The 24,161-nt window shown below is 40.1% G+C and overlaps 2 protein-coding genes across 2 annotated transcripts in view; one reads left to right on the forward strand and one right to left on the reverse strand.

Moving 5' to 3' along the window:
- Adam9 (ADAM metallopeptidase domain 9) overlaps positions 1 to 24,161 on the reverse strand; it is a 99,516-nt gene that overhangs the window by 15,633 nt on the left and 59,722 nt on the right. Inside the window, exons 15-18 of the mRNA XM_045131546.1 lie at positions 18,704 to 18,809; positions 14,692 to 14,875; positions 6,505 to 6,585; positions 6,141 to 6,246 (exon numbers count right to left, since the gene is read on the reverse strand). Of these exons, the coding sequence (XP_044987481.1) occupies positions 6,141 to 6,246; positions 6,505 to 6,585; positions 14,692 to 14,875; positions 18,704 to 18,809 (477 nt within the window). The remainder of the gene's footprint in view (positions 1 to 6,140; positions 6,247 to 6,504; positions 6,586 to 14,691; positions 14,876 to 18,703; positions 18,810 to 24,161) is intronic.
- On the forward strand, positions 11,946 to 12,240 carry LOC105944817 (small ubiquitin-related modifier 2-like). The gene is made up of 2 exons (XM_012951331.2): positions 11,946 to 12,099; positions 12,164 to 12,240. Exons 1-2 carry the CDS (start codon positions 11,946 to 11,948, stop codon positions 12,238 to 12,240), a joined length of 231 nt encoding a protein of 76 aa, XP_012806785.2.

Consider the following 24,161-nt stretch of genomic DNA (forward strand, 5'->3'; position numbering starts at 1 on the left):
ATTTTAACTTACAGACTCAAGGCTCCATGATGGCAGGGGAAAATGATGGCATGAGCAGAGGGTAGACATCAACCTCCTGGCCAACAAAAGGTGAACAACAGCAACAGGGGAATGTGCCAAACACTGGCAAGAGGAAACCGGCTATAATACCCATAAGCCCACCCCCAACAATACACTGCCTACAAGAGGCATTAATTCCCAAATCTCCATCAACTGGGAACCAAGCATTCAGAACACCTAAGTTTAAGGGGGACACCTGAATCAAACCATCACAAAGCCCAAAAGAAATATTTACAAGCATCTTCATCAAACTGAGTGAGAACATAAACAAACAGCTGGTTGAATGGGAAGAAACTGGACAAAGAGTAATTAAATAGGAACTTCAAGAATGGCTTCAAGGAAAATGAAGAATATTGGCCAAAGGAATCCAAATTAAAATTAAAGGATAGCTGAATGAATTGGAAGAATGTAACAAAAAGAACTCAAGGTATTGATGAAGGAACTGAAAGATAATCAATAGCTGAATGGAACTGAAGAAAATCAGGAAACAGTACTCCATAGAAAACTAAATGAAATTGAAGCCAATCAAAATGAGATCAAGGCTGGAGAGATGGCTTAGAGATTATGCACTTGCCTGAGAAGTCTAAGAATGCATGTTCAAATCTCCAGGACCCATAAAGCCAGACACAAAGTGATGCAAGTGTGCAATGTCACATATGCACACAAGGGGGGGTGCATACATCTTGAGTGTAAAACCCCTGCTGTGCCCATTCTCTCTCTTTCTCTCTCTTGTCTCTCCCCCCCTCTTTTTCTCTCTCAAAAGTAAAAATAGGAAAAAATGAGATCACCAGAAGGCTAAAGGAATTTGAGGAGAATCAACAAATAAATGAGCTCATAGGCAAATGGAGCAAGCTCAATGAAGAAATATATAAATACAGGAATTAACTCCAAGAGACAATATAAAGGTCAAATCAAGAAATGAAAATAAGCCAGGTATGGTGGCGCATGCCTTTAATCCCAGCACTCGGGAGGCAGAGGTAGGAGGATCGCCGTGAGTTCAAGGCCACCCTGAGACTACAGAGTTAATTCCAGGTCAGCCTGGACCAGAGTGAGACCCTACCTCGAAAAACCAAAAAAAAAAAAAAAAAAAAAAAAAGAAATGAAAATAGCTACGTGTGGTGGTGCACACTTTAAAAAAAAAAAAAAGTTATTTATTTATTTATTTATTTGAGAGGGTCAGGGAGAGAAACAGACAGACAGAGAATGGGCATGCCAGGGCCTCCAGCCACTGAAAATAAACTCCAGACACATGCAGCACTTTGTGCAACTGGCTTATGTGGGTCCTGGGGAATCAAATCTGGGTCCTTTGGCTTTGCAGGCAAATGCCTTAACCACTAAGCAATCCCTCCAGCCCAGTGGTGTACATTTTTAATCCCAGCACTTGGGAGGCTGAGGTAGTAGGATCACTGTGAGTTCAAGGTCAGCCTGAGACTACATAGTGAATTCCAGGTCAGTCTGGGATAGACTGAAACCCTACTTTGAAAAAAAATGCAAGGACAAAGAAAGGAACAAGCAAGGCAGGAAGGTAGGAAAGATGGAATTCAAGCAAGAGTTGGAAATGCTCAAGAAAACATAACACAAAATAGAAGTACAATAACCCTACCTTAAAAGGCTCCCAAGATAGCCTCACAAACAGAATATACCACATGAAGGAAAGAATTCTAGAACTCGAGAACAAGACAGAAGAAATAGATTGGGATTCTAAAAATACTGTCAAGTCCAAAAAATGTGTGAGTAGAAAATGAAGTAAATTTGGGACATGTTAAAAAGACCAAGTATTTGGATCATAGGCATACATAAAAGGGATGAAATAAAGAACAGAGGCATAGAGAATATCTTCAATAAAATTATTGAAGAAAAAATTCCCAAACTTACAAAAGAGAGAATGATCAAGGTACAAGAGGCACACAAAACACTAAATAGACAGGACCAGAGAACAGACACTCCATGACACATAATAATCAAAACACTAAACACAGGAAAACAAAGAGTCATAAAAGCTGTTAGAGAAAAACAGCTCATGACACAAAGAGGTAAGCCCTTTAGCATTACCTCAAGTATTTCAATGGAAACTTAAAAGCTGGAAGAGCTTAGAAGGGAGTATTTCAAATGCTAAAAGATCATGGCTGCCAACCCAAACGAACATACCCAGCAAAATTATCCCACATAATAGAAGTTGAAAGAAAAAAAAAAAACAGCTTTATATTTACATGAGCATCAAGCCAGCCCTATACCCTGCATGGTATACTCCATGTTCAGGAGATGAACCAATATGTACATGTGGAGGGAAAACAATCAAAACTAGAATGAACATAAAGCATGCTAAGACCAATAAAACACCAATCTCCACAAAATCTTCAAAAAATATGACAGGGATTAACTCACATCTCACTATTATAACTCTGAACATTAATGGACTCAACTTCTTGATCAAAAAGCATAGGATAATAGGCTGGATACATCCATTTGCTGTCTACAAGAAACCTACCTTATAATTAAAGATAGAAACCACCTTAAGGTGAAAGGACAGAAAAAAAGATATTCCAAGCAAACAGAAAAAAGAAACAAGCAGGAGTTTCTATAACTGATTTTAATCTGTTTTATTGTCTAGTAAAGTTTGCTTTATAAAATTAGGTATCCTGCATTTGGTGAAAGTAAGTTTATGGTTATAGTATCTTTTTGTTGAATTGTTCCTCTATAATGAGTATGAAGTCACCTTCTTTATCTCTTTTTATTACTTTTGGTTAAAAGTCCAGACTCTTAAGCAAATGAGGTGGGGAAAGTGGATATCAGCATGTAGCATGCTGCAACTTGATACCGTAATCTAAAAATGCCTTGTGCTACATTCACAGCTGTCCTAGGACACATGTGGTCTGTGGTCACAGGTTGGACATGCCAATAGAAGACTGAAAAGACATCATTATTCCTTACCTGTATAAAATCAACTCAAAGTGTAACAAAGACCTTAATGCACCTGACACATTAAAATTACTAGAGGAAAATACAGGGAAACACTTCAAGATATTGGCACAAATAAAGATTTCCTAATTGGGATTCTATAGTTCAGGAAATAAAACTAAACTTGATGTTGAGGACTGTAACCAATTAAAAAGCTTCTACATAGCAAAAAAAAAAAAAAAAAAAATCTACAAACTCATGATATAACCTTCAGAATAGAAGACAATATATAAATATGAATATGTATATCCATAATACATGAAGAATTCAAAAAGTCAAGCACAAAAAGAATCAACAATCCTATACACATAAATGGACATGTGAACTAAAATAAATCATTTTCAAGAAATGAATTTATATGACCAAGAAATATATGAAATATATGAAAACATATTCTCTAAAGTCTACCTCACCTGGTCAGAATAGTTACTAGCAAGCAGACAATAAATCAGGAAATCTAGGAGCTGGAGAGATGGCTCAGTAGTCAGGGAGCTTGCCTAAAAAGTCTAATGACCCGGGTTATATTCCCCAGTACCCACATGAAGCCAGATACAGAGTAGCAATGCATCTGGAGCTCGTTTGCAGTAGTCAGAGGCTCTGGCATGTACAATCAGCTCTCCCTCCCTCCCTCTGCCCTTGAAAATAAATAAAATATTTTTTTAAAGAAATACTACTGAGGCTGAAGACTAAAGAGAAATCCTTATATATTGTTAGTAGAAATGCAAATTATTGCAGTTACTAAATAAACAAATAAATAAACTAAAAATAAAACTACCAGATGATCGAGCTATATAGCACTCTCAAGCACATACCCAAAGGGTTCAAGGTCATAACAGATACCTGCATATCCGTTTTCATTGCAGCACTATTCATAATAGCTAAGATATAGAATCAACTTAGGTGCTCATCAGCTGACTGATAAATAAAATGGAGTACATATGCACATGTAGTATTTATTATTCAGCCATAAAGTAAAAGGAAATGATGTCATTTGTATTAAGACAGAATTAGAGATCATTATGTTAAGCAAAATAAGACAAAACCAGAAAGACCAGTTTCACATGTTTACCACATATGTGGACAATGGGCTATTACTTAAAAATGATGGTGACCTGAAAGCAGAAAGGGAAGGAAGTGGGGGAAGGAGAGAAAGAGAGCTTGGACTGAAAGGGTATTGGGAATATAGATACAAACAAAGCCTGACACATGTGTATGGAAATTTCATAATGAAACACATTAGTACAATTACTATATATTAACAGTAAATAAATATACATCTAAAACTTTAAAAATATATGCCTATACAAAGCACATATTTGATAAAGGACTGGTATCCATAATACATACAGAACTGTTAAATTCAAGAAAATAAGCAACCCAACTAAATAGTTGAAACATATGAACAGACCCATCAAGAAAGCAGGTATGCTCACAGCTAGTATGTTCATGAGAAGATGATCATTGGCCTAGTAATTATGAAATGCAAATTAAAATAACAGAATATCACTATGCAGCTACTAATATGACCTAGTGTTAGGACAGGGAGAGATTAGAACCTTCCTACACTGATAGTAAGATACAAACTGATAAACAGTGATCCCTCTGATCCACAGAAATACAATCGAAGAGCCCAGTGAATACCTGAAACCACAGGCAGCACACAGTATCTACTTTGCTTTTGCCTATTTTATCATAAACCTATGATGAAGTTAAATGTATAAATTTGGTATGGTAAGAGATAATCATATCTAATAATAAAATAGAATCATTATAACATACTACAATAAATAAATATCAAGTTTCTGTCTTTGCAAAATGCCTTACTGGACTATGCTCACTCTGCTTCGTATAATGACAGAGATGATAGTGTTTATGTGCTGAGAAAAGAAAGGCAAATGGCCTTGGCATGGTGGTGTAATGATGCACTATTGGCCTGAGGTAAGACTGTCCCCCTCAGCTGAATTATTGAGCCATAATGATTTTTCTAGACTGGGGTTGACCATGAATAACTGAAATCACAGAATGTGAAAATGCAAACAGGACAGGGCTACAGCAGCCACTTTGAGAATGATTTGGCAACTCGTAATTTAAAAAAAAAAAAAAAAGCTAAATTATGAGTCAGTCACTATGCTAAGTGTTTGAGAAGAAATAAAAGAATCTATATGTTCTCACCAGGAAGATTGCAAATAAGGAGTTCATATTCCATCAGGTAATAAATAATAAGTTTTCAGGCTGGAGAGATGACTTAGCAATTAAGGTACTTGCCTGCAAAGCCTAAGGACTCATGTTCGACTCTCCGGATCCCACATAAGCAAGATGCACAGTGATGCAAACATGCAAGGTCACGCATGCGCACAAGGGCGCACACATGTCTGGAGTTAGATTGTGGTGGTTGGAGGCCCTGACATGCCAATTCTCTCTCTCACACACACACATACACACACACAAAAAAAAGCCAGTCTGTTAGGCTTGCCTCAAAAATAAAGTTTTCTAAGAATTACAATAGTATGGGATTGTGCTAGCTAACAGTACTAGGAGAGTAAAGGAAGAGCAGACTCAGAGAAACTTTCTATTAGGAAATAAAGTATAAACTAAAGTGTAGGAGGCAACTAGCCAAGTTCCAAAGATATAAAAATAAAAAACAATTTTGAAGGCTCAAAAGTAAAAGAAAGCATAGCTACAGATAAAAGCTTAGAGGAGATCTCAGAGTAACATCGTGCCTGGCCCAGTAGAGTAAGGTGGGAAGCCACTCTGGGACACATTACACCCAGGACATTTACTCCAGGTTAAGAATTTATGGACTTCATACTAGTAGCACTGAGAAGGGCATGTCTGAGAGCAAGGCACTGAAATCTAGAATTAGTACTGGAAGGAAACACCACAACTCTATAATATGGCCATGGACCATGAGAAGCAAGGTAGGAAATGGAAGTAGGTAAAAGGCTCCTATGTAAGGCCAGGCAAAAATAAACAAATAAAACTCTTATAGATATGGGCTAAACAGTAGAAATATTTGCAAGTAATAAGGCAACCAAAGAACACAATTTAAATGTGGTGCTAAGATTCCAGCTTATGTGCTGGGCTGCTGGAAGATCACATTAATCTTCATCAATGTTACTTGCCATTATATGTCGGTCCACTGTCCACACTTCCTCCATATCCTTTGGCCTCACAGTTTGGGGGAGCCCAGCCTTGTTCACAGTGACAGTTCTTATTGCTGTTACACACCTTTAAAATAATCAGAACAGCATGTTAACTGTGATCAGGGCACCACTTCACTAACTATGATTATTGTTCAAGATGGAAAGCAGAGAAAGGACCAAATTCATATAAACTCAAATATATACTCTTTTTAAGCATAAAAAAATTTATTAGTATCAACAAATTCTCTGACATCTAAACATCCAGAAATCTTGGGAATTCTCATCAGACCCTCAGAGGGAAGTGTCGATCCTCAACACTACCTTCAAAGGGAACACTGCTCACCCCGTGGCTGTGGCACTTTTCCTGAATATCACAGTCATAATTCAGGACAGACGCATTCACACACTGGAAATTCCTACAAATCTGAAAAGACAAAGAACTAAGTCAAGTAAAGGAAATGAAACAAGTGATAAAGAGCTATAAAAAGGTCCCACACACAGATTATTCCACTGGGGAATTCTTCCCATACTTTCCAGAAACAGTTGACTCCAAAATTGTATTTTTGAAAATGTAAAGCACAAGGTGACACATGTATCTGGGGTTTGTATGCAGGAGCTGGAGGCCCTGGCACATCCGTTCTCTCTCTTTCCCTATCTACTTATTTCTCTCTCCCTCTCTTTCAAATAAATACATAAATAAATAAATAAATAAAAATACATAAATAAATAAAATATTTTAAGAAAATGTAGAAAAATAAGTGAATCCGATTGGCATAGAACTAATGCTCAAAAAAGAAAAAGCTGGGAGTGACAGCACATACCTTGAATCCCATCACTCAAGAGGCTGAGATAGGAGGACTGCTATGAGTTCCAGGCCAGCCTGAGACTATAAAGTGAGTTCCAGGTCAACTTGGGCTAGAGTGAGACCCTACCTCAAAAAAAAAAAAAAAATAGAGATGACATAAAGGCCAAAAAACAAATTTAAAATTATATATTTTTTCTCTTACATGAATATAGAAATTAATATATTGGGTAAATATTCACAAATGGCCTTTCTTAAATCAAAAGAAATCACCCAATTGGGTGAGGAGGAGGGAGAGGAGGGGTGAGAGAGGAGGGGAATGTAGGGAAGATTCAACCGTTGTTAATACTCCACATGCTGGGGCTGCAAGGGAACTAAGAAATCTTGATGAAGCTGAGCTGAAAAATTCCTCCATGTAGACCAAGTGTCAGAAAGCTAGAAAAAAACTATACCGTATGAAGGCCAAAGGGAGACAGAAGTCATCAGTAGAGATAAACAACAGTAGACACTACAAGCCTTAAGTTTGGCCAGCCAGGTCAAATGAGCCAATGAGTACAATAGTGGCATGTCTCTTATGGGGAAAAACAACCACTCTCCAATTGGACTGGAGGCCTGTTCCAGGGGAGGGGCTACAAGCCTGATACTGAAATCCTATGACAGGGTAGGTAAGTCATGAACCTTAGGGGTGTAACATCTGCTGCTGTCTGGTTAAATGCATGTATTATGCTCACCAAACTTCCGAGTAAGCACTTCTCTTAATGTTCACACCTATACATTAATGATTTTCTTTCTTTTGGTTAGAGAAGCTTCTCTTTTCAGATGGGGGTGACCTCTGGGTCACTCTGGGTGACTCAGAAGGCACCACAGTGCTGAGAAGAAGTGACAGGAGTGCTCAGTACTGAAAATCTCTATCATACCTTCCAAGGCTCAGGGTCCATTGCAGAAGAGGTAGCAGAAAGAATGTAAAAGCCAAAGGAAGGGTAGGAATGCCTACAATGCACTCTTCCAGGCACAAAATGTCCTGGATATCCATTACCTTGCAGTGCCTGGCACTACCTACACAAGACCATTATAATAGGAGGAAAGGATGATGACATCAAACTAAAAGACAGACTGATGGAGAGGTGAGGGGATATGATAAAGACTACAATTATGGAGGGAAAAGTAAGGGGGATAGAGGGAATTATCATGGTTTCTTATCTAGAATTATAGAAGTTGTCAATAATAAAAAAGATTAAATGAAAAATTTGTTTAAAATATAAAAGCTATCTTCTAGTATCATGATTAGTGATGAAATAATAAAGGTATGTCTATGACAAAAAGGAAATAAATTATCTTATATGGTTATAGAAATTCTAGTACAATGAAAGACCTAAATATTAAAGAAGAGATTAAAAGTTATTAACTTTGAAAAATATTGAAGACTGAAAGGAATCAGCTAAAAACTTAGTAGAAAATTATCAGTTTTCTGGAAAACTGACCTCTTGGTGAAAACCACTTTTTGGTGATGTTAGAAGAAAGTACACCAGTCTTTTCTATTGTTGAGTACTATTAAAAATTGCATAGATAACCACCTACATGAGACAAGAACGTTTAAACGTACTAATGAAATAACAATTTGCAAGCAAGCACTTTTAACTGCTAAGCTACCTCTCTAGTCCAAAAGAACAATTTAAAAATGTACATTTACATAGTAAAATATCAAAAAATAATGTTCCTTTTGCTTTTCTATAAAAAGTATATAAGCTCTAGCATTTGAGAAGTTGTTTGAAATGGAGAAAAATGGAAGCAGGGCCAGGTGTGGTGATGCATGTCTTTAATTACAGCACTTGGGAGGTAGAGGTAGGAGGATCACTGTGAATTCGAGGCCACCCTGAGACTATATAGTGAACTCCAGGTCACTCTGAGCTAGAGTGAGACCCTACCTCAAAAAAAAAGAAAAAAGAAAAATGGAAGTAGAAACTGCTTGTCTCCACTCCTGCTACTAAACTTTCTTGCTCTTTATCATGCTAAATTACATGAAAAACTACATGAAAAAGCTAGCTAGAAGAATAATGCTTCACGTAGACTAACAGGATCTCCAAATAATATTTCCTCTAATAGTTTGCAATTAACGTTCAAATATATTCTTATGATTCAAAATTCAAGTACTGGAATTTCTATAAAGTTCATTCCACACCCATTTTCTATCCACCAGAACTCTTAGATAAAGGTTTCAACATACTTCTTCAACCGGGTGTGGTGGCTCACGCTTTTAATCCCAGCACTGGGGAGGCAGAGATAGGAGGATCACTGTGAGTTCAAGGCCAGCCTGAGACTACAGAGTGAATTCCAGGTCAGCCTGAGCTAGAGTGGGACCATACCTCAAAACAACAACAAAAACAAACAAACAAACAAACAACAAAAAAACCCTTCTTCAGATGTTTAACAGTTTATTTGGTTAAAAAGAGAATTTCCTGTCAGTAATTGATCTCAGTACACACTTGAAACATTAAATAGGATCATGGAAATTAGATGCCATAGCTGGCACAGTGTCCCACAGCAAAGGGTTTTCATGGACAGCTGGAATGCACATGAACCGTAGAATGCACTGAACCAAACTGGAATGAATACTGGTGGATGGCTGCCAGAGGAGAGCAAGGCCACAGCTTAGACTCTGTCCATAGGAGTGTGGGGAGATGGCCCAGTGGGTAAAAGCACTTGATGCACAAGCATGGGGACCTGAGTTTGACTGCCAGCACTCATGTAAAAACAGAGCTCCACATTCAGTGAGTCTCTGTCTCTGGGAAATAAGGCAGAAGAGTGACAGAGAAGAGCATCCAGTAGCTTCCTGTGGCCAACACTCTTGTACACAACCCACTTAACTTACTGCAAGCATACACACACCAAAAAATAAATTAAATATGTCTATGATAAAACACTAATGACAAATACAGATCTTATTCATAGGAGATACATTTGACTATACCCTTTATAAAGGAGAAGGCCTAAAAATGATAACACAAACAAAAGATCCAAACACAGACTCGCAGGAAAGAAAGAGGCACAGACCTAAGAACATGGTGTGAATACCGACTCTGGGGAAGGAAGGCCTAAGGAGATGGTATGAGTATGGAAGGAAGCACAGATACATGGACCTAAGAAGGATACGGAAATACACTTGAGCAAAATGAGGATTCCTGTCTCTTCAGGATGCAAAGAATTAAAGACTCATGTTTGCAAGAAAGTAGGTGTAAACTAAGACACCCTCATAAACAATTAATGGAATATAAATTGTAACCACCCTATTAAAAGGTAAATTTGGAGCTGAAGAGATGGCTTAGTGATTAAAGGAGCTTGCTTGCAAAGTCTGAATACCAGGGTTTGACTCCCCAGTACCTACATAAAGTCAGATGCACAAACTGGTACATGTGTCTGGAGTTCATTCTGCAGTGACAGAGGCCCTGGTAGACTCATTTTCTCTCTCTTTCCCTCTCCCTCTCTTCCTCTCTCTCAAGTAATTTTTTAAAAGGTAAATTGGTAGTTTCTATCAAAATTTAAATGAATAGGGCTGGGAAGATGGTTCTGTGGTAAGAGTGCTTGCTGGTTAAGCAAGACAGCCTAGGAGGACCTGAGTCTACCTTAGTTAGAATCTTCCAAATCCACACAAAAAGCTGTGTGTAGCATGCATGTGGCAAAGACTGGGAACTTTCTGGGACTAGCTTACCAATAAAATGCCTGCTCTAGACAGAGGGAGAGTCACAAGGAAGTATGTGGATGTACAATAGAAAAGTGTACCTGAAGTTCTGTTCTGTCCTTTGCACACATGTGTGGGTTGTGCACATATATGCACTCACACCAACCATAATACACCATCACAATGCTACACACATACCACATATAATATACCACACCAATATACTCTACACGTATACAAATAAATTTAAATGTAAGTTTACAAAATAAGTAAACATAAATATTCCTTAATCTAAACAAAAATGCTTAGGAATCTAGATGAGATTAAATGCAGATAAATCAGATAAATATCCAGCACTGGTTAAATAAACTCAAAAATGTCTGCTCTGTGGTAAATAACTGTTATATCTATAGTGAAATAAAATTTTAAATAATGACCTGAGGGACCTCTGTACCGTATTGCTGAGTAAAAACATTTCACAACTTTATTGAATGTCTAAGTCATTTTTGTTTTGGTCAATGTGTGGGGGGTGCTACAGAATATATATACATATATTTTGTATATATACATGTGTATATACAAAAGCACAGATATACAAAATAGTTTTGTTATAGACTACTGCTAGGAAGAATTCTCTTTTTGTTTCACTCAATATTTCTGTGTAGTATGTGTGGCATGGTATGTGTGTATGATTTATGCATGCATGTGTGTGCAGTGTGCACGCCACATACACATGCACACAGAGATCAGATAAGAACATAGGCCCTCCTTCCTCTGTCACTCTTCCATGTGTTTCCTTGACATGGAGTCTCTCACTGAATCTGAAGCTTCCATTTTCAGACAGGCTCACCAGTGGGCCCCAGCAATTCTGTCTACGCACCCCACAGGTCTGGAGATAAGAGGTATGTGTGACTGTGCCCAAGATTTACTTAGGGACTGGGGATCAAACTTGGGCTGTCTGAGGCCCTCTCTTACTTGCTAAGCCATTTCCCCAGCCCCACTGTCTAATAGTCTTATGAATTCAAACATGATATTCTTATACAAAAAATACATTACAAAGGTAGAAACCTTAGATCGGTACATGAAATGAAATCTAATTATTCACTGAGTGGCATGGAGACAGACTGATCATTGGGGCTCAATAGTTGGCTAGTCTAGCCAAAGAAACTGTGAGCTCCAGGTTCAGCCAGACACCCTGTCTCAAAAACACAAGGCAGGCCACTGCTGGTGTTGCTTGTGTGTTCCTTCCGTATGGACCTGGTACCTCTTTTGTGAAGCGGCTGCTGAGGAGACCCCAGTGCTTACCATGGCCAACAAGAAACTCAAGGAAGGAGTCAAGACTGAGAACAAAGATCATATTAATTTGAATGTTGCTGGGCAGGATGGTTTTGAGGTGCAGTTTAAGATTAAGCGGCATACACCACTTAGTAAACTCATGAAAGCCTATTGTGATCGACAGGGTTTGTCAATGAGGCAGATCAGATTCCAATTTGATGGGCAGCCTATCAATGAAATATGAAATAGACACACTTGCACAGTTGGAAATGGAAGATGAAGATACAATTGATGTATTCAAGCAACAGACAGGAGATGTATACTAAAAAGGGAACCTACTACTTTACTCCAGGATTTTGTTATAGACTAAGAATACATTCCCAATTAGAAAATTGCAATTTGGTTCCACCACATCCTGACTACTACAGTAGAGTTTTGTCTATTCTTTCATTACCCCTTCCCCATTCCTTTCTTGTACATAAAGTAACTGGTATATGTGCACAAGCATAGTGTACTTTTCTTTTTCTTTCTAAATTAAATGGCCAATGTTTTGGTTGACATCAAATGGAGATGATATGGGGAAAAGTAAAAGCAGGGGATGGTAGCCCATACCTATAATCCCAGCACTCAAGAGGATCATTGTGAATTCAAGGCCAGCCTGGGCTGGAGTGAGATGCTACCTAAAAAAATTAAAAATAGGCTAGGCGTGGTGGTGCACATCTGTAATCCCAGCATTCGGAGGCAGAGGTAGGAGGATCTCCAAAGTTTGAAGCCACCCTGAGACTAAATAGTAAGTCCCAGGTCAGCCTGGGCTAGAGGGAAACCCTTCCTCAAAAATAAATAAGTAAATATAAACAATGAAAAGGTAGCCGGGTGTGGTGGCACATGCCTTTAATCCCAGCACTTAGGAGGCAGAGGTAGGAGGATCACCATGAGTTTGATGCCACCCTGAGACTACATAATGATTTCCAGGTCAGTCTGAGCGAGAGTGAGACCCTACCTCAAAAAACCAATAAATAAATAAATAAATAAAAAGGTAAAAAGGCAAAGGAAATGACCATTGAAATCTTTAAAATTAAAATTGCTGATATTTACTACAGTGTGGATACTTTAAAACACATACACATACCTGGCAGCCAAGCCAGGCATGATGGTGCACGCCTTTAATCCCAGCACTCCAAATGCAGAGGTAGGAGGATCATTGTAAGTTCAAGGCCACCCTGAGAAAATAGAGTGAATTCCAGGTCAGCCTGGGCTAGAGTGAGACCCTACTTTGAAAACTAAAAAATAAAAATAAAAAATAAAATCTTTCCCAAATCAAAATTTACAAATTATGTCTAAAACCTTAAAAGCATACACACCATCATAGCACTTTAACCTGAGTGAACAGGAGAAAAATATTCTGGGAGGAAAATCATTATTTATAACCAAAGCAATCAAGTTTAGCTGCAAAAACAGGTATCAAAATGTGTGCATTTTTTTGTGGTATGTTGCGGGGGGGTTGATCAGAAATAAAGAACAGACATAGGAGACAAATAAAAGTTAGATAACTTCAATGCCCACACATGTGCCTTTCTTTTTATTTTTTTTTAACTTTACTTATTTATTTATTTCAGAGGGAGACAGAGATGGAGACAGAGAGAGAAAGAAAAAGAGAGGCAGAGAGAGAGAATGGGCATGCCAGGGGCTCTAGCCACTGCTAATGAACTCCAGATGCATGTGCCACCTTGTGCATCTGGCTTACATGGGTCTTGGGAAATCAAACCTGGGTCCTTTGGCTTTGTAGGCAAGCACCTTAGCAGCTAAGCCATTCCTCAAGCCCCCTTTTCTCTTTAATAGGCTATACAGTTCATCACTTCCAACCTCGCTCAGTCTGTTTCCCTCCCTCTACACCCACCACATTCCTTTAGGTGAGTTGGTTTCAATTCATTAATTCATCAACCATCCTGATTCCTCATATTTTTGTTTTGTTTCATTTTTGTTTTGAGGCAGGGTCTCATTTTAGCCCAGGCTGGCCTTGAACTCACAAAGATCCTCCTACTTCAGCGTCCTGAGTGTTGGGATTGAAGGCATGTGCCACCATCTGCCTCTCACATCTCTTATACACAGCTGAAGCTGTCCACTGCCTTTCTAGCCCAGCTCTGTGTCATTGCTCAAAAAATTCTAAATATTTGCTCTCACTCTTTACTTTTTCAATGACACATGTATTTTTTGCAAAAGGAATTTGGCCCAGGTCATCCTCATATGAAACCCCGGATAATACGTCATAGGCTGGCTAGCCCTAGGCTCATGTTAGATTCAAGGAAAAAGGGTAAGGCTAGCACTGTGACATAATAACACAGAACCTGAGAAGCCCCCTGAGTGTCTATCCCATGTATCCTGGAAGTCACCTGAGCACCCATCCCCTGGCTCATGGAAGTCACCTGAGCACCCATCTCCTGGCTCATGGAAGTCACCTGAGCACCCATCCCCTGGCTCATGGAAGTCACCTGTGCACCCATCTCCTGGCTCATGGAAGTTACCCACGTCTCCCAATAAGCAACATTCTGGCTAATCAATCATGGTCCATTCACAGGTAAAAGAAACATGTAGAGTGTGTCAGATTCCCAGTGAGGAAGGACAGGTGGCACAGTTACAGATCTCAATTTTCTTCCTAGTCACTTTGGACTTCCTAGAATTTGTAGAATTAATAAAGATTTCCTTTCACATCCAGAAGATAGCCACATACTTTGCACACAATTATTTTTCCCCTTGTAAACAGGAAATGTTTAGGTTACCTTTCCATCATCACATTTTGTACCTTCATTCACCATCCCTGGATCTGGAACATCGGACCCCAGCTGGAAATCTACACCCCAGCATTTGGTGCCTCGACTGGGTGTCTGAATAATAGCAGGTACTATTCCAAACACGGGCATCTCCTGTACATTCTCACACTGAAGCTTTCCACACAAGGCATTCCTATAAAGGAGAGGAATGATGCAAACATTGAATGTGTCCAGTATACAAGCAGAAGTGCCAAGGCTTACATGTAGACCGTATTTGCTATTATTTGGCTGAAGGAGATACTGAAACTGTATGAGAGCAACAGAGGTCAAAGTAACTCTCCTTAAATACAGCACAGAGGAGATGAGTGTATGATAGAATGCAACTTATCACATAGGGTATCAGGTGGTGCCAAGTGTCTTTTCCCACCCTGACCCCTCTACTTCACTGTCTACCTAGGGCTCTAATGGGTCTAATTACTTAAGTGGCTGACAAATATTGTATGTTTTTATAAATGGGATTAAACAGGAAGTAATAGAGAAGAACTGATTACATTATAAATAACTAAAATCTTACAAGAATATTGTCTGTGTACTGAAAGAGAAGACAGTCAGCCCTTTACTGGGAAAAAGAACATGGGGAAAATAACCACCGGTCTCATGCTTGGGAATATGTATATACATGAGAAGGAAAACATTAAAGACCATGCATCATTACTTCCTTCAGACATTTCTAATTCTTGTGCACATTCTGTTAGAAGGATGACAGTAAGAACATGAGCTGGTGAGAACACTGTGCTCAAACAGCAGCAGTGTTCACCACTAACGCCCATCAGCTCATGCAGTCTTTAAGCAGTACCTATCTCCACTTCATAGAGGAAAATAGTTACACATGTAGATAAAGATTTTTGCCCAGACTCTCAGATCTGTTAAGTGGTTGAATCAGGATTCAAATCTAAGAAGTACCCATGAAGTCTGACTTAAAATGTGTATTCTCCATCATGAGGGTACTGTGAGAGGTCTCAAAAGAGCTCCCCAGGAATTTTTATGTTGGACACATATAGTTTCTGTGTTTTCAACAAGAAAATTGTGAGACGATGAAACAAAACAGGGCTGAAAACAAGGATATGAGTGGCACTGCAGCACATGCTTGTAATCTCAGCACTCAGGAACCTTGGACAGAAGGATCCAGAGTCTGGACAAGCCTGAGCTTCCCGGCTGCAAAGCAAGACCATGCCTCAAGAAAAAAATACATCTGTCTAGCTGCCTTCAAGTCTGCATTAACCCACTCGTGAAGTCCTATTTTTGTTTACTCCATCACTTATGTTAATTGCTAATTCTCTACCCATTACCCATCTACCCTTCTCTCATACCACCTGGCCCTTCATTTATTAATTCAAGAAACACTTAAGACACTCTGTTCCAAGTGTTATGCTAACAGATTAAATGTGCTTTGGACTTTACAGGCCAGTAAGGAATAAAGTAGATGGGCAGGTAAACAAGAAGGGACAGTGTGACAATATAATAACAGAATTTTCCAGACACAATGAAGAATATCACAGAAAATATTCCAGACATAATGAAGGAGATTTGGCAGGAGAAAATAAGCCACTCATCAAGAAGACAAAAATCATGTTAGAATGTGTATTAGCTGATGGCAAATTCAAAACATACAGCAAAAAAATTTAGAATCAGGCATGGTGGCACATGCCTTTAACCCCAGCACCCAGGAGGCTGAGGTAGGAGGATAGGAGGATAGCTGTGAGTTCAAGGCCAGCCTGGGACTACATAGTGAATTGCAAGTCAGCCTGGACTAGAGCAAGACCCTTCCTCAAAGGAAAAAAAGGAAATTACAAGGCTTAAAAGAAAACAATTCATAGCCACCATTAGAGCATCTTCTGCATGTCTTAGAAATGATCACACAGGCACAGAAGACACAGCATAGAGTGGCACACACAACTGAGGAGTATCCTTTGTCTTTGTCTTTCAGTTCTACACAAAGCATTCTCCCAAATTAACCACCTCTGCACAACACTGCACAGAACAGCCAGTCTCAAAAACTTGAAGTCATGCAGAGCATGCTCTTAACGGGATTAAACTAGAAGGCAAAATCAGACATCCAGAATCTAACAACTATTTTGAGATTAAGCAAGATACTTTCAATAATCATGAGCCAAAGGACAAGTCAAGCTGTAAATTATCAAATATGATGAACTGCACAGTAACAAAGACAATACGTATCAATTTCATGAGAAAGAGGAGCATGGCATAAGCAGCCCTGTACAGAGTCCTGGCCATGTCGAGAATGTGAGGAAGTCTTTCTTTGGGAGGTCACATTGGAACTGAGGTTTGGACAATGATCAAAATTAACCAAAGAAGTAATGAAATGAGCAAGGCCTTGTGGAATGCAGAGGGCAACGTGTGGCCAAGTATGGCTAGATCCAAAAGTGGTTACAAAGGTACAGAAATAAAACCACATGTGGGAAAGGAGAGAAAGACAGTTGACCAAGAAGGACATTCCACATATGGTTCAGGAAGCCAGGTCTTCAAGAAAGAGGAAACGGCCAGGCATGGTGACGCACACCTTTAATCCCAGCACTTAGAAGGCAGAGGTAGGAGGATTACTGTGAGTTCAAGGCCACCCTGAGACTCCATAGTGAATTCCAGGTCAGCCTGAGCTAGAGTGACCTGAGCTAGAGTGAGACCCTACCTTGAAAAACCAAAAAAAGAGTGTCTGGGCCTGTGACACAACAGTCACCATTGCTGTCCTCTGAGCCAGCAGTCCTGAAAGCTGCTTAGCTTAACTGGTATCTCAGGAGGGGCAACAGGGCAAGACAGCCACTGACAAATGTTACACAGTTATTCCACTGCATGAAACTGTGAGCATGTGCCCAGCACAAAAACAGAAATACACTGAAACTAGTGAAGTTATTTGGTCTCACTTAAATTTTTAAAATATTTGTATTTATTTATTTACTTATTTGATATAAAGCAAGAGGTAGAAAGAGAGAGAGAGACAGACTGGGCATGCCAGCCACTGCAAACAAACTCCAGACACATGCACTCCCTTGGGCACCTGGCTTACATGTGTCCTGGGGAATTGAACTGAGGTCTTTTGGCTTTGCAGGCCAGTGCCTTAACTGCTAAACCATCTCTCCAGCCCAAAATGTTTATATTAGCTTGTTATAATAAGCAATGCTAACTATAAGAACATTGTAAGGGGGATGGGGAGATGGCTTAGTTGCCTGCAAAACCTAAGGACCCAGGTTCGATTCCCAAGTATCCACATAAGTCAGATGCACAAAGGTGGCACATGCATCTGGAATTCATTTGCAGTGGCTGGAGGTCCTGGTGCTCCATTCTCTCTCTGTCTCTTACACTCTTTCTACCTCCCTCCCTCCTCTCTCTCAGATAAATAAATAAATAAAATACCTTAAAAAAAATCTAATTCTTGAAGAAAATTCATGAAAGTCCAAGTTAATTCTGAAGGTATCCTTTATTTTGGATTTAGGAATATAATCTTTTACTAAAAAGATGATAAAAAGGGAATTGAGGGCTGGAGAGATGGCTTAGCGGTTAAGCGCTTGCCTGTGAAGCCTAAGGACCCCGGTTCGAGGCTCGGTTCCGCAGGTCCCACGTTAGCCAGATGCACAAGGGGCGCACGCGTCTGGAGTTCGTTTGCAGAGGCTGGAAGCCCTGGTGCGCCCATTCTCTCTCTCTCCCTCTGTCTTTCTCTCTGTGTCTGTCGCTCTCAAATAAATAAATAAATAATTTTAAAAAATGTTCTAACATCTGTAGTCAACTTCTATTTACATGTCAATTAATAAAAAGCTATTCCTTTAAAAAAAAAGGGAATTGATTCAGGAGTCTTATTATCACCACAGATTCAAAGGGTATTACAGTGTAAGTGTGATCAGTCAGGGATTTGAAGGAGGAGAAAGGCAGCAGTCACAGGATCAGCTACAAAGATACAAGACATGGCTGGCCTTGTAACTTTGTCCTCTGCACCCTCACCTTCACTTACCCGGTAGCACACTTCTTATATTCACTGCCAGAGAAACCACAGTTGCCGAATCTGTCACCTTTAGAATTCACATCAATGAAACAATCTCTCGGAGCAGCCTTGGCTTCTATAACATTAAACATTAAGAGAAAAGGTTATGAAGTTTCAGACCTTACACATGGAACACTTATCTACATTTCATGCATAACTAGGAAATATAAATTTAAAGCTTATATTGTACATCAAGCTTAAACTCGGGTACTCAGGTCCTCTAACAAATGTTACTAAATGGCTAATCATGAAGACACTCTATGTACAGTATGATGGTAAATTCTGCTTGCCACCTTAGTTGTACTGAGAACAAAGATTAGGAAAGCCTGCCACTCAGTATATGTGGGAATCTGCCCAGAGATGATTAGATTATGAGGGTTCTGACCTAATGGGTGTATTAGATCATTGATTCATAATGTGACAGAATTATTGGGAGGTGGGGTAAGCAGGAAGTAAGGCATAGTGAGGGAAGCAGATCACCAGCATGTGTCCCTGGGAACTAGTTTGCTTGGTCACAGCTACACACAGGGAATGAGAGCACAGAGCACTAAGCCACTGCAGTTCACTCATTGCCCTGCCGTCACACACAGTCCCTGGCACCGCTCTCCTGCTGGGGGCTGACGAAAGTACCGCAGCTGCTTTGTCTTCTTACTGTATCCACAGATGTGAGGGTGATCTAGCTGTGACCCTGTCTTCCTGTGGACCCCTAGGGCTGATCTGGCTGGTTAGGTGGATGTATCCTTCCTCCCCCACCACTTCCTGTGTGTCCTTTCAGAAGCTGGTGTTTGGTTGAAGAGGACCACCTTCCCCAAAAGAGGAGGACCACTTTTTGGTTAAGGGTATAGAGAAGCTGTGCTCTCTGCTTATAGATCTCTTCACTCTGTTCCCCAACCTGACTGACATATGTCCTAGTCATTCCTTTTACTTTCTCTTTTTTTATTTTCTGGGTTTTTATTAAATAAATTCTTGCTATGTAGCCCATGCTGGCTACAAAATCATGATCCTCCTGTCTCAGCCTCTCCAATGCTGGGATTATAGGCATGCACCACCACACATGGCCTTAAGTCCCATTTGTCTTTGGTAGTTTTCTCCCTTCAGTTGCTATCTGACCCCAGAAGGGGCATTTAAAAGAAACTAAAGGGCTGGAGAGATGGCTTAGTGGTTAAGTGCTTGCCTGTGAAGCCTAAGGACCCCGGTTCGAGGCTTGATTCCCCAGGACCCACGTTAGCCAGATGCGCAAGGGGGCGCACGCATCTGGAGTTCGTTTGCAGTGGCTGGAGGCCGAGGCACACCCATTCTTTCTCCCTCTCTCTCTTTCTCTCTCTGCCTCTTTCTCTGTCTGTCACTCTCAAAGAAATAAATAAAAATGAACAACAACAAAAAAAGAAACTAAAGACAGTGGAAATCTCACCAAAATCAACAATTCTAGCTTCACAGAGTCACCATATCCATAACCCATATGCTTAACTGAATAACAGAATCAAAACTAGAAATAAAAACAGAATAAACAAAGTAAGGATGCAATCAACCTACCTTCCTATCTTCCTTCCACATTTCCTTTCTCTCTCCTTTCTTCACTCTTCTATCCACTCATTAAGTATATATATTAACTACCAACTAAGTGACAAACACCTTGATAGGTAATGGACATAGTTTACCAGTAACTCTCTGAAAGAAAGCAGAAATCTCCCCTGTGGTGGCTTGAATATGCAAAGTCCCCCATGGCCTCATGTGCTTGTGATTATGCCTCATACTTAACCCCTAGCTGGTGGAGTCTTTGGCAAGTAGAGCTTTTCTTGCTGGAGGAGGTGTGTCGCGGGGGTCAAACCTTGAGGTTTTTATGGCCCAGCTTTCCCTTGCCAAAACTGGCTCACTCTTGCTACTGCCTTCCAGCTGATGTGGCTAGATGCTCAAGTCTCTGCTCTGTCATGATTTCCCCACCATGGTAAAACTTCCCCTTGTGACAATAAGCCAAAATAATAATAATAATAATAATAATAATAATAATAATAATAAACTCCTTTCCTTCCATAAACTGTTTTTGGTCAGATATTTTGTCCTAGCAATGAGAAGGTAACTGCTATACCTCTATTCTAACTGTTCTCTTTTCTTTCTTTCTTTCTTTTTTTTTTTTGGTTTTTGGAGGTAGGGTCTCACTCTGGTCCAGGCTGACCTGGAATTAACTCTGTCATTTCAGGGTGGCCTTGAACTCATGGCAATCCTCCTACCTCTGCCTCCCGAGTGCTGGGATTAAAGGCATGCGCCACCACGCCCGGCTGCTCTCTTTTCTTAAAGATAAACTCCATCCAACCTATGGCACCCTCATTCCATTAAATTGAAATGTGATTGCTTTCCTGGTGACTCAAGACAAAAGGGGAAGGTGATGGGAAAACAACATTCCAGGAAGGTTTTGGTTCCAATTATCAAACAGCACAAGCTAGGTATACTGAAAAACAATCCTGTGGGACCATCCCCACCACTTGTAGCCAATGCAGAAACACAAATGCAGCACAAGGCAGTCTCCATGGGAACACACTAGGACTATGGGTAATCAAAATGAAGCTTTCTAAAAACCCTATGCCTCCATGTCAACTCTCCACATCTCCTCCCAGACCCACAACAGCAAAACTACTACCTGAAATCCCTTCTCTGCTCCCCAAGTCTTCTGCCAACGAAACTCCAAAAGCAATCAAGCCATGGCATTTCCACACTTAAAATCTAAGGTTCTCCATTATTTAGGGAACAAAACTATTCATCTGAAATTCAAAACTCATTTTGCCAATGGAATGGCCCTTTACTTCTTATAGAAGATGTCACTATGCCTGAGAAGGTATTAACAATGATCTGCTTGAGGAAACCAAGGAACCCAGTGAGGCAGCTGGCTGCCATGAAAGACACTGCTGCTTCTAGACCTACAGCTAGACCCAGGTCCAAGCAAAGCCCTGAAGTGGAGCCAAAATACGTCCTGCGAGGACATTCATGCCCCTCTACCAAGGTTGCCTGAGTTTCCTAGTTTTATACAGGGACATGCACAGGACATGTGCAGGAATGAATCTTATGTGAAAGATAATGGAACTTGTTGAAGTTATTGACAGGGGCCCTCAAAGCACAGCTTCTGTATTTGACAGTGCTGGTAGGGGACAAGCAGGGCTCTGCTAATCCTCTGCTTGGTGAACTGAAACATGGAACAGAAGGAAATGTAGCAAGGAGAAAGCAAAAGAGTGAAGCCCAATGAGCTGGCTTACAGAAGGAGAGAGGCAGGAACTAGGGGAAGGCCAGTCTCTTCAGGAAACACCCAGAACTCTTCTAAGAATGGATGCCAGGATAACAAAGTATTATGTATGGAGGAGGGCTGTGTAGTCCAAAATTTACATGCTGATGCTCTAGGACCAATGGATGAGCCTTTGGGGAGATAAAGTTAAGTGTTGACAAGAAAACAAGTCCCTCATTATAAGATTAGTGGTCTTACTGTAAGGAGAGACAGATCTCTTTTTTCCAGTACCATGTGAAAACACAGGTAGGTGACCATCTGTAAGCCAGCAGGAGAGCTTTCCCCTGGAACCAAACCAGCAGACACCTTCCTCAGCACTTCCCAACCTCCTGAAATGTGAAATAACTGTCTGTTACAAAAAGCCAACCAGCCTATGATATCTTGTATAGTAACTTCCAATAGTCTGAATGTTTATCCCTTCCTTATACTGAAACTTAATTGTCACTGTAAAGCATTAAAGGGTGATATCTTTAAGAGCTGACTAGGCCATGAGAGTTTTGTCCACATGAAGGGATTGAAGAGATTATAAATGGTGAGTTTGGTGCATTTACCTCATGCTCTTCTGCCCTCCACTACATGATGATAGAGTAAACAGGCCTTACCACATGCTAACACCTTGATCTTAAACCTTTCAGCCTCCAGAATGGAAAGCCAAGAAATGTCCATTCTTTATAAATTACCTAGATTCTTGTATATTGTTAAAGAAATGAAAAACAAACAGAGCTGAGAACAGTGGTACACACCTGTAATTCTATGTAATGCTATGTCTTGGGCTGGAGAGATGGCTTAGCAGTTAAAGTACTTCCTGGCAATGCCAAAGGACTCAATTTTGATCCCCCGGTACCCATAAAGCCAGATGTACAAGGTGATGTATGTGTCTGGAGTTTGTTTGCAGAGGCTGGAGGCCCTGGAATGCCTATTCTCTCTCTGTCTGCCTCTATCTTTCTCTTGCTAGTAAATAAATAAAAATAAATGCTGTGTCTTAGATAAAAAGAAATAATCAGACTTTCTGGCACTGTATCTGAACAGACATGGATTCTAGCAGACCCAAAAAGTAATCAATTAGAGTGGGATTTGAGATCAGATGATCAATGGAGTTTTAGCTCAGGTCCATCTCATAGTAGGCCCAGTATGTCATTGCACCCATCATGTTTCTTTTTTTTTTTTTTCTTTATAGTTCTAGAAAGCATAACTGGAATAGACAGACAACAGAAGCAGCAGACACATCCCTTCCCCAATCCCACGATCCCTGATCAGTAAAATGAGAGGAGTTATGGTGGGAAAGTCTGGGTAGAAAATACTACAATGCCCCTCCCTTGCAAACCAGTAGACCAAAAGGAGAACCACATTCTTGGGGAGACTGCAGATTACTGTCACCATGGAGGACTTGGAAGACACATGGGCAGTGTCTCTCATCACATTTCCATTTGACTTGCCTAATATTTGCAGAAGACAGATGGTTCTTGGAGAATAAAGTGTATTACATAAGCTGAACCAAGTACTGACTGCAACTGCAGCTGCTGTACCAGACATGGTCCATTGCTTGAGCAAATTTATATGTCCCCTGCTATATGGTCTGCAGCTATGATCTGGAAAAATCCCTTTTTCCTCACACTTGTCTATGTGGCTGGTGAGAAGAATATATGAGATATGCCACTGCCTTACTTCAACTCTTCAGCCCAATGTAATTACCTTAAGGCCTCTTGACTGATTTTCCCTTCCAAAAAATTTTATGCCAGCCCATTAAACTGAAAACATGCTCACTGAACTCTAAGCATTGGCAAGACATCTTTGACAAAGTACAAAAGAAATACAACAGAAGTTCAGAGGTCTTCTTTCTCAGTGACATTTCTAGGGTGTGGGATATGTCAAGCTCTGCCTTCCTCCTGAAGTAAAAGATGAGCTTGTGCTAGTCTACTCCACTACAGGCCACACCAGCTGCCTGGAGGCAAGGGTGATGAGGCCTCGTGACTCTCAGTGGATGTGGAAGACAACAGAGCAACATGTAGCACATAATGATATCTCAGGAACAACAGCCTACATGCACAGTGATGATCCCTTAAGATTATATCACACAACATATCTCAGTTAACAACAGGTCATATACATAATAATTGTCTCACAAGATTATACGACCAGTGATGTCATAGCAGTTGT

Source organism: Jaculus jaculus, chromosome 12 (genome assembly GCF_020740685.1).
Source record: "Jaculus jaculus isolate mJacJac1 chromosome 12, mJacJac1.mat.Y.cur, whole genome shotgun sequence".
Lineage (NCBI taxonomy): Eukaryota > Metazoa > Chordata > Mammalia > Rodentia > Dipodidae > Jaculus > Jaculus jaculus.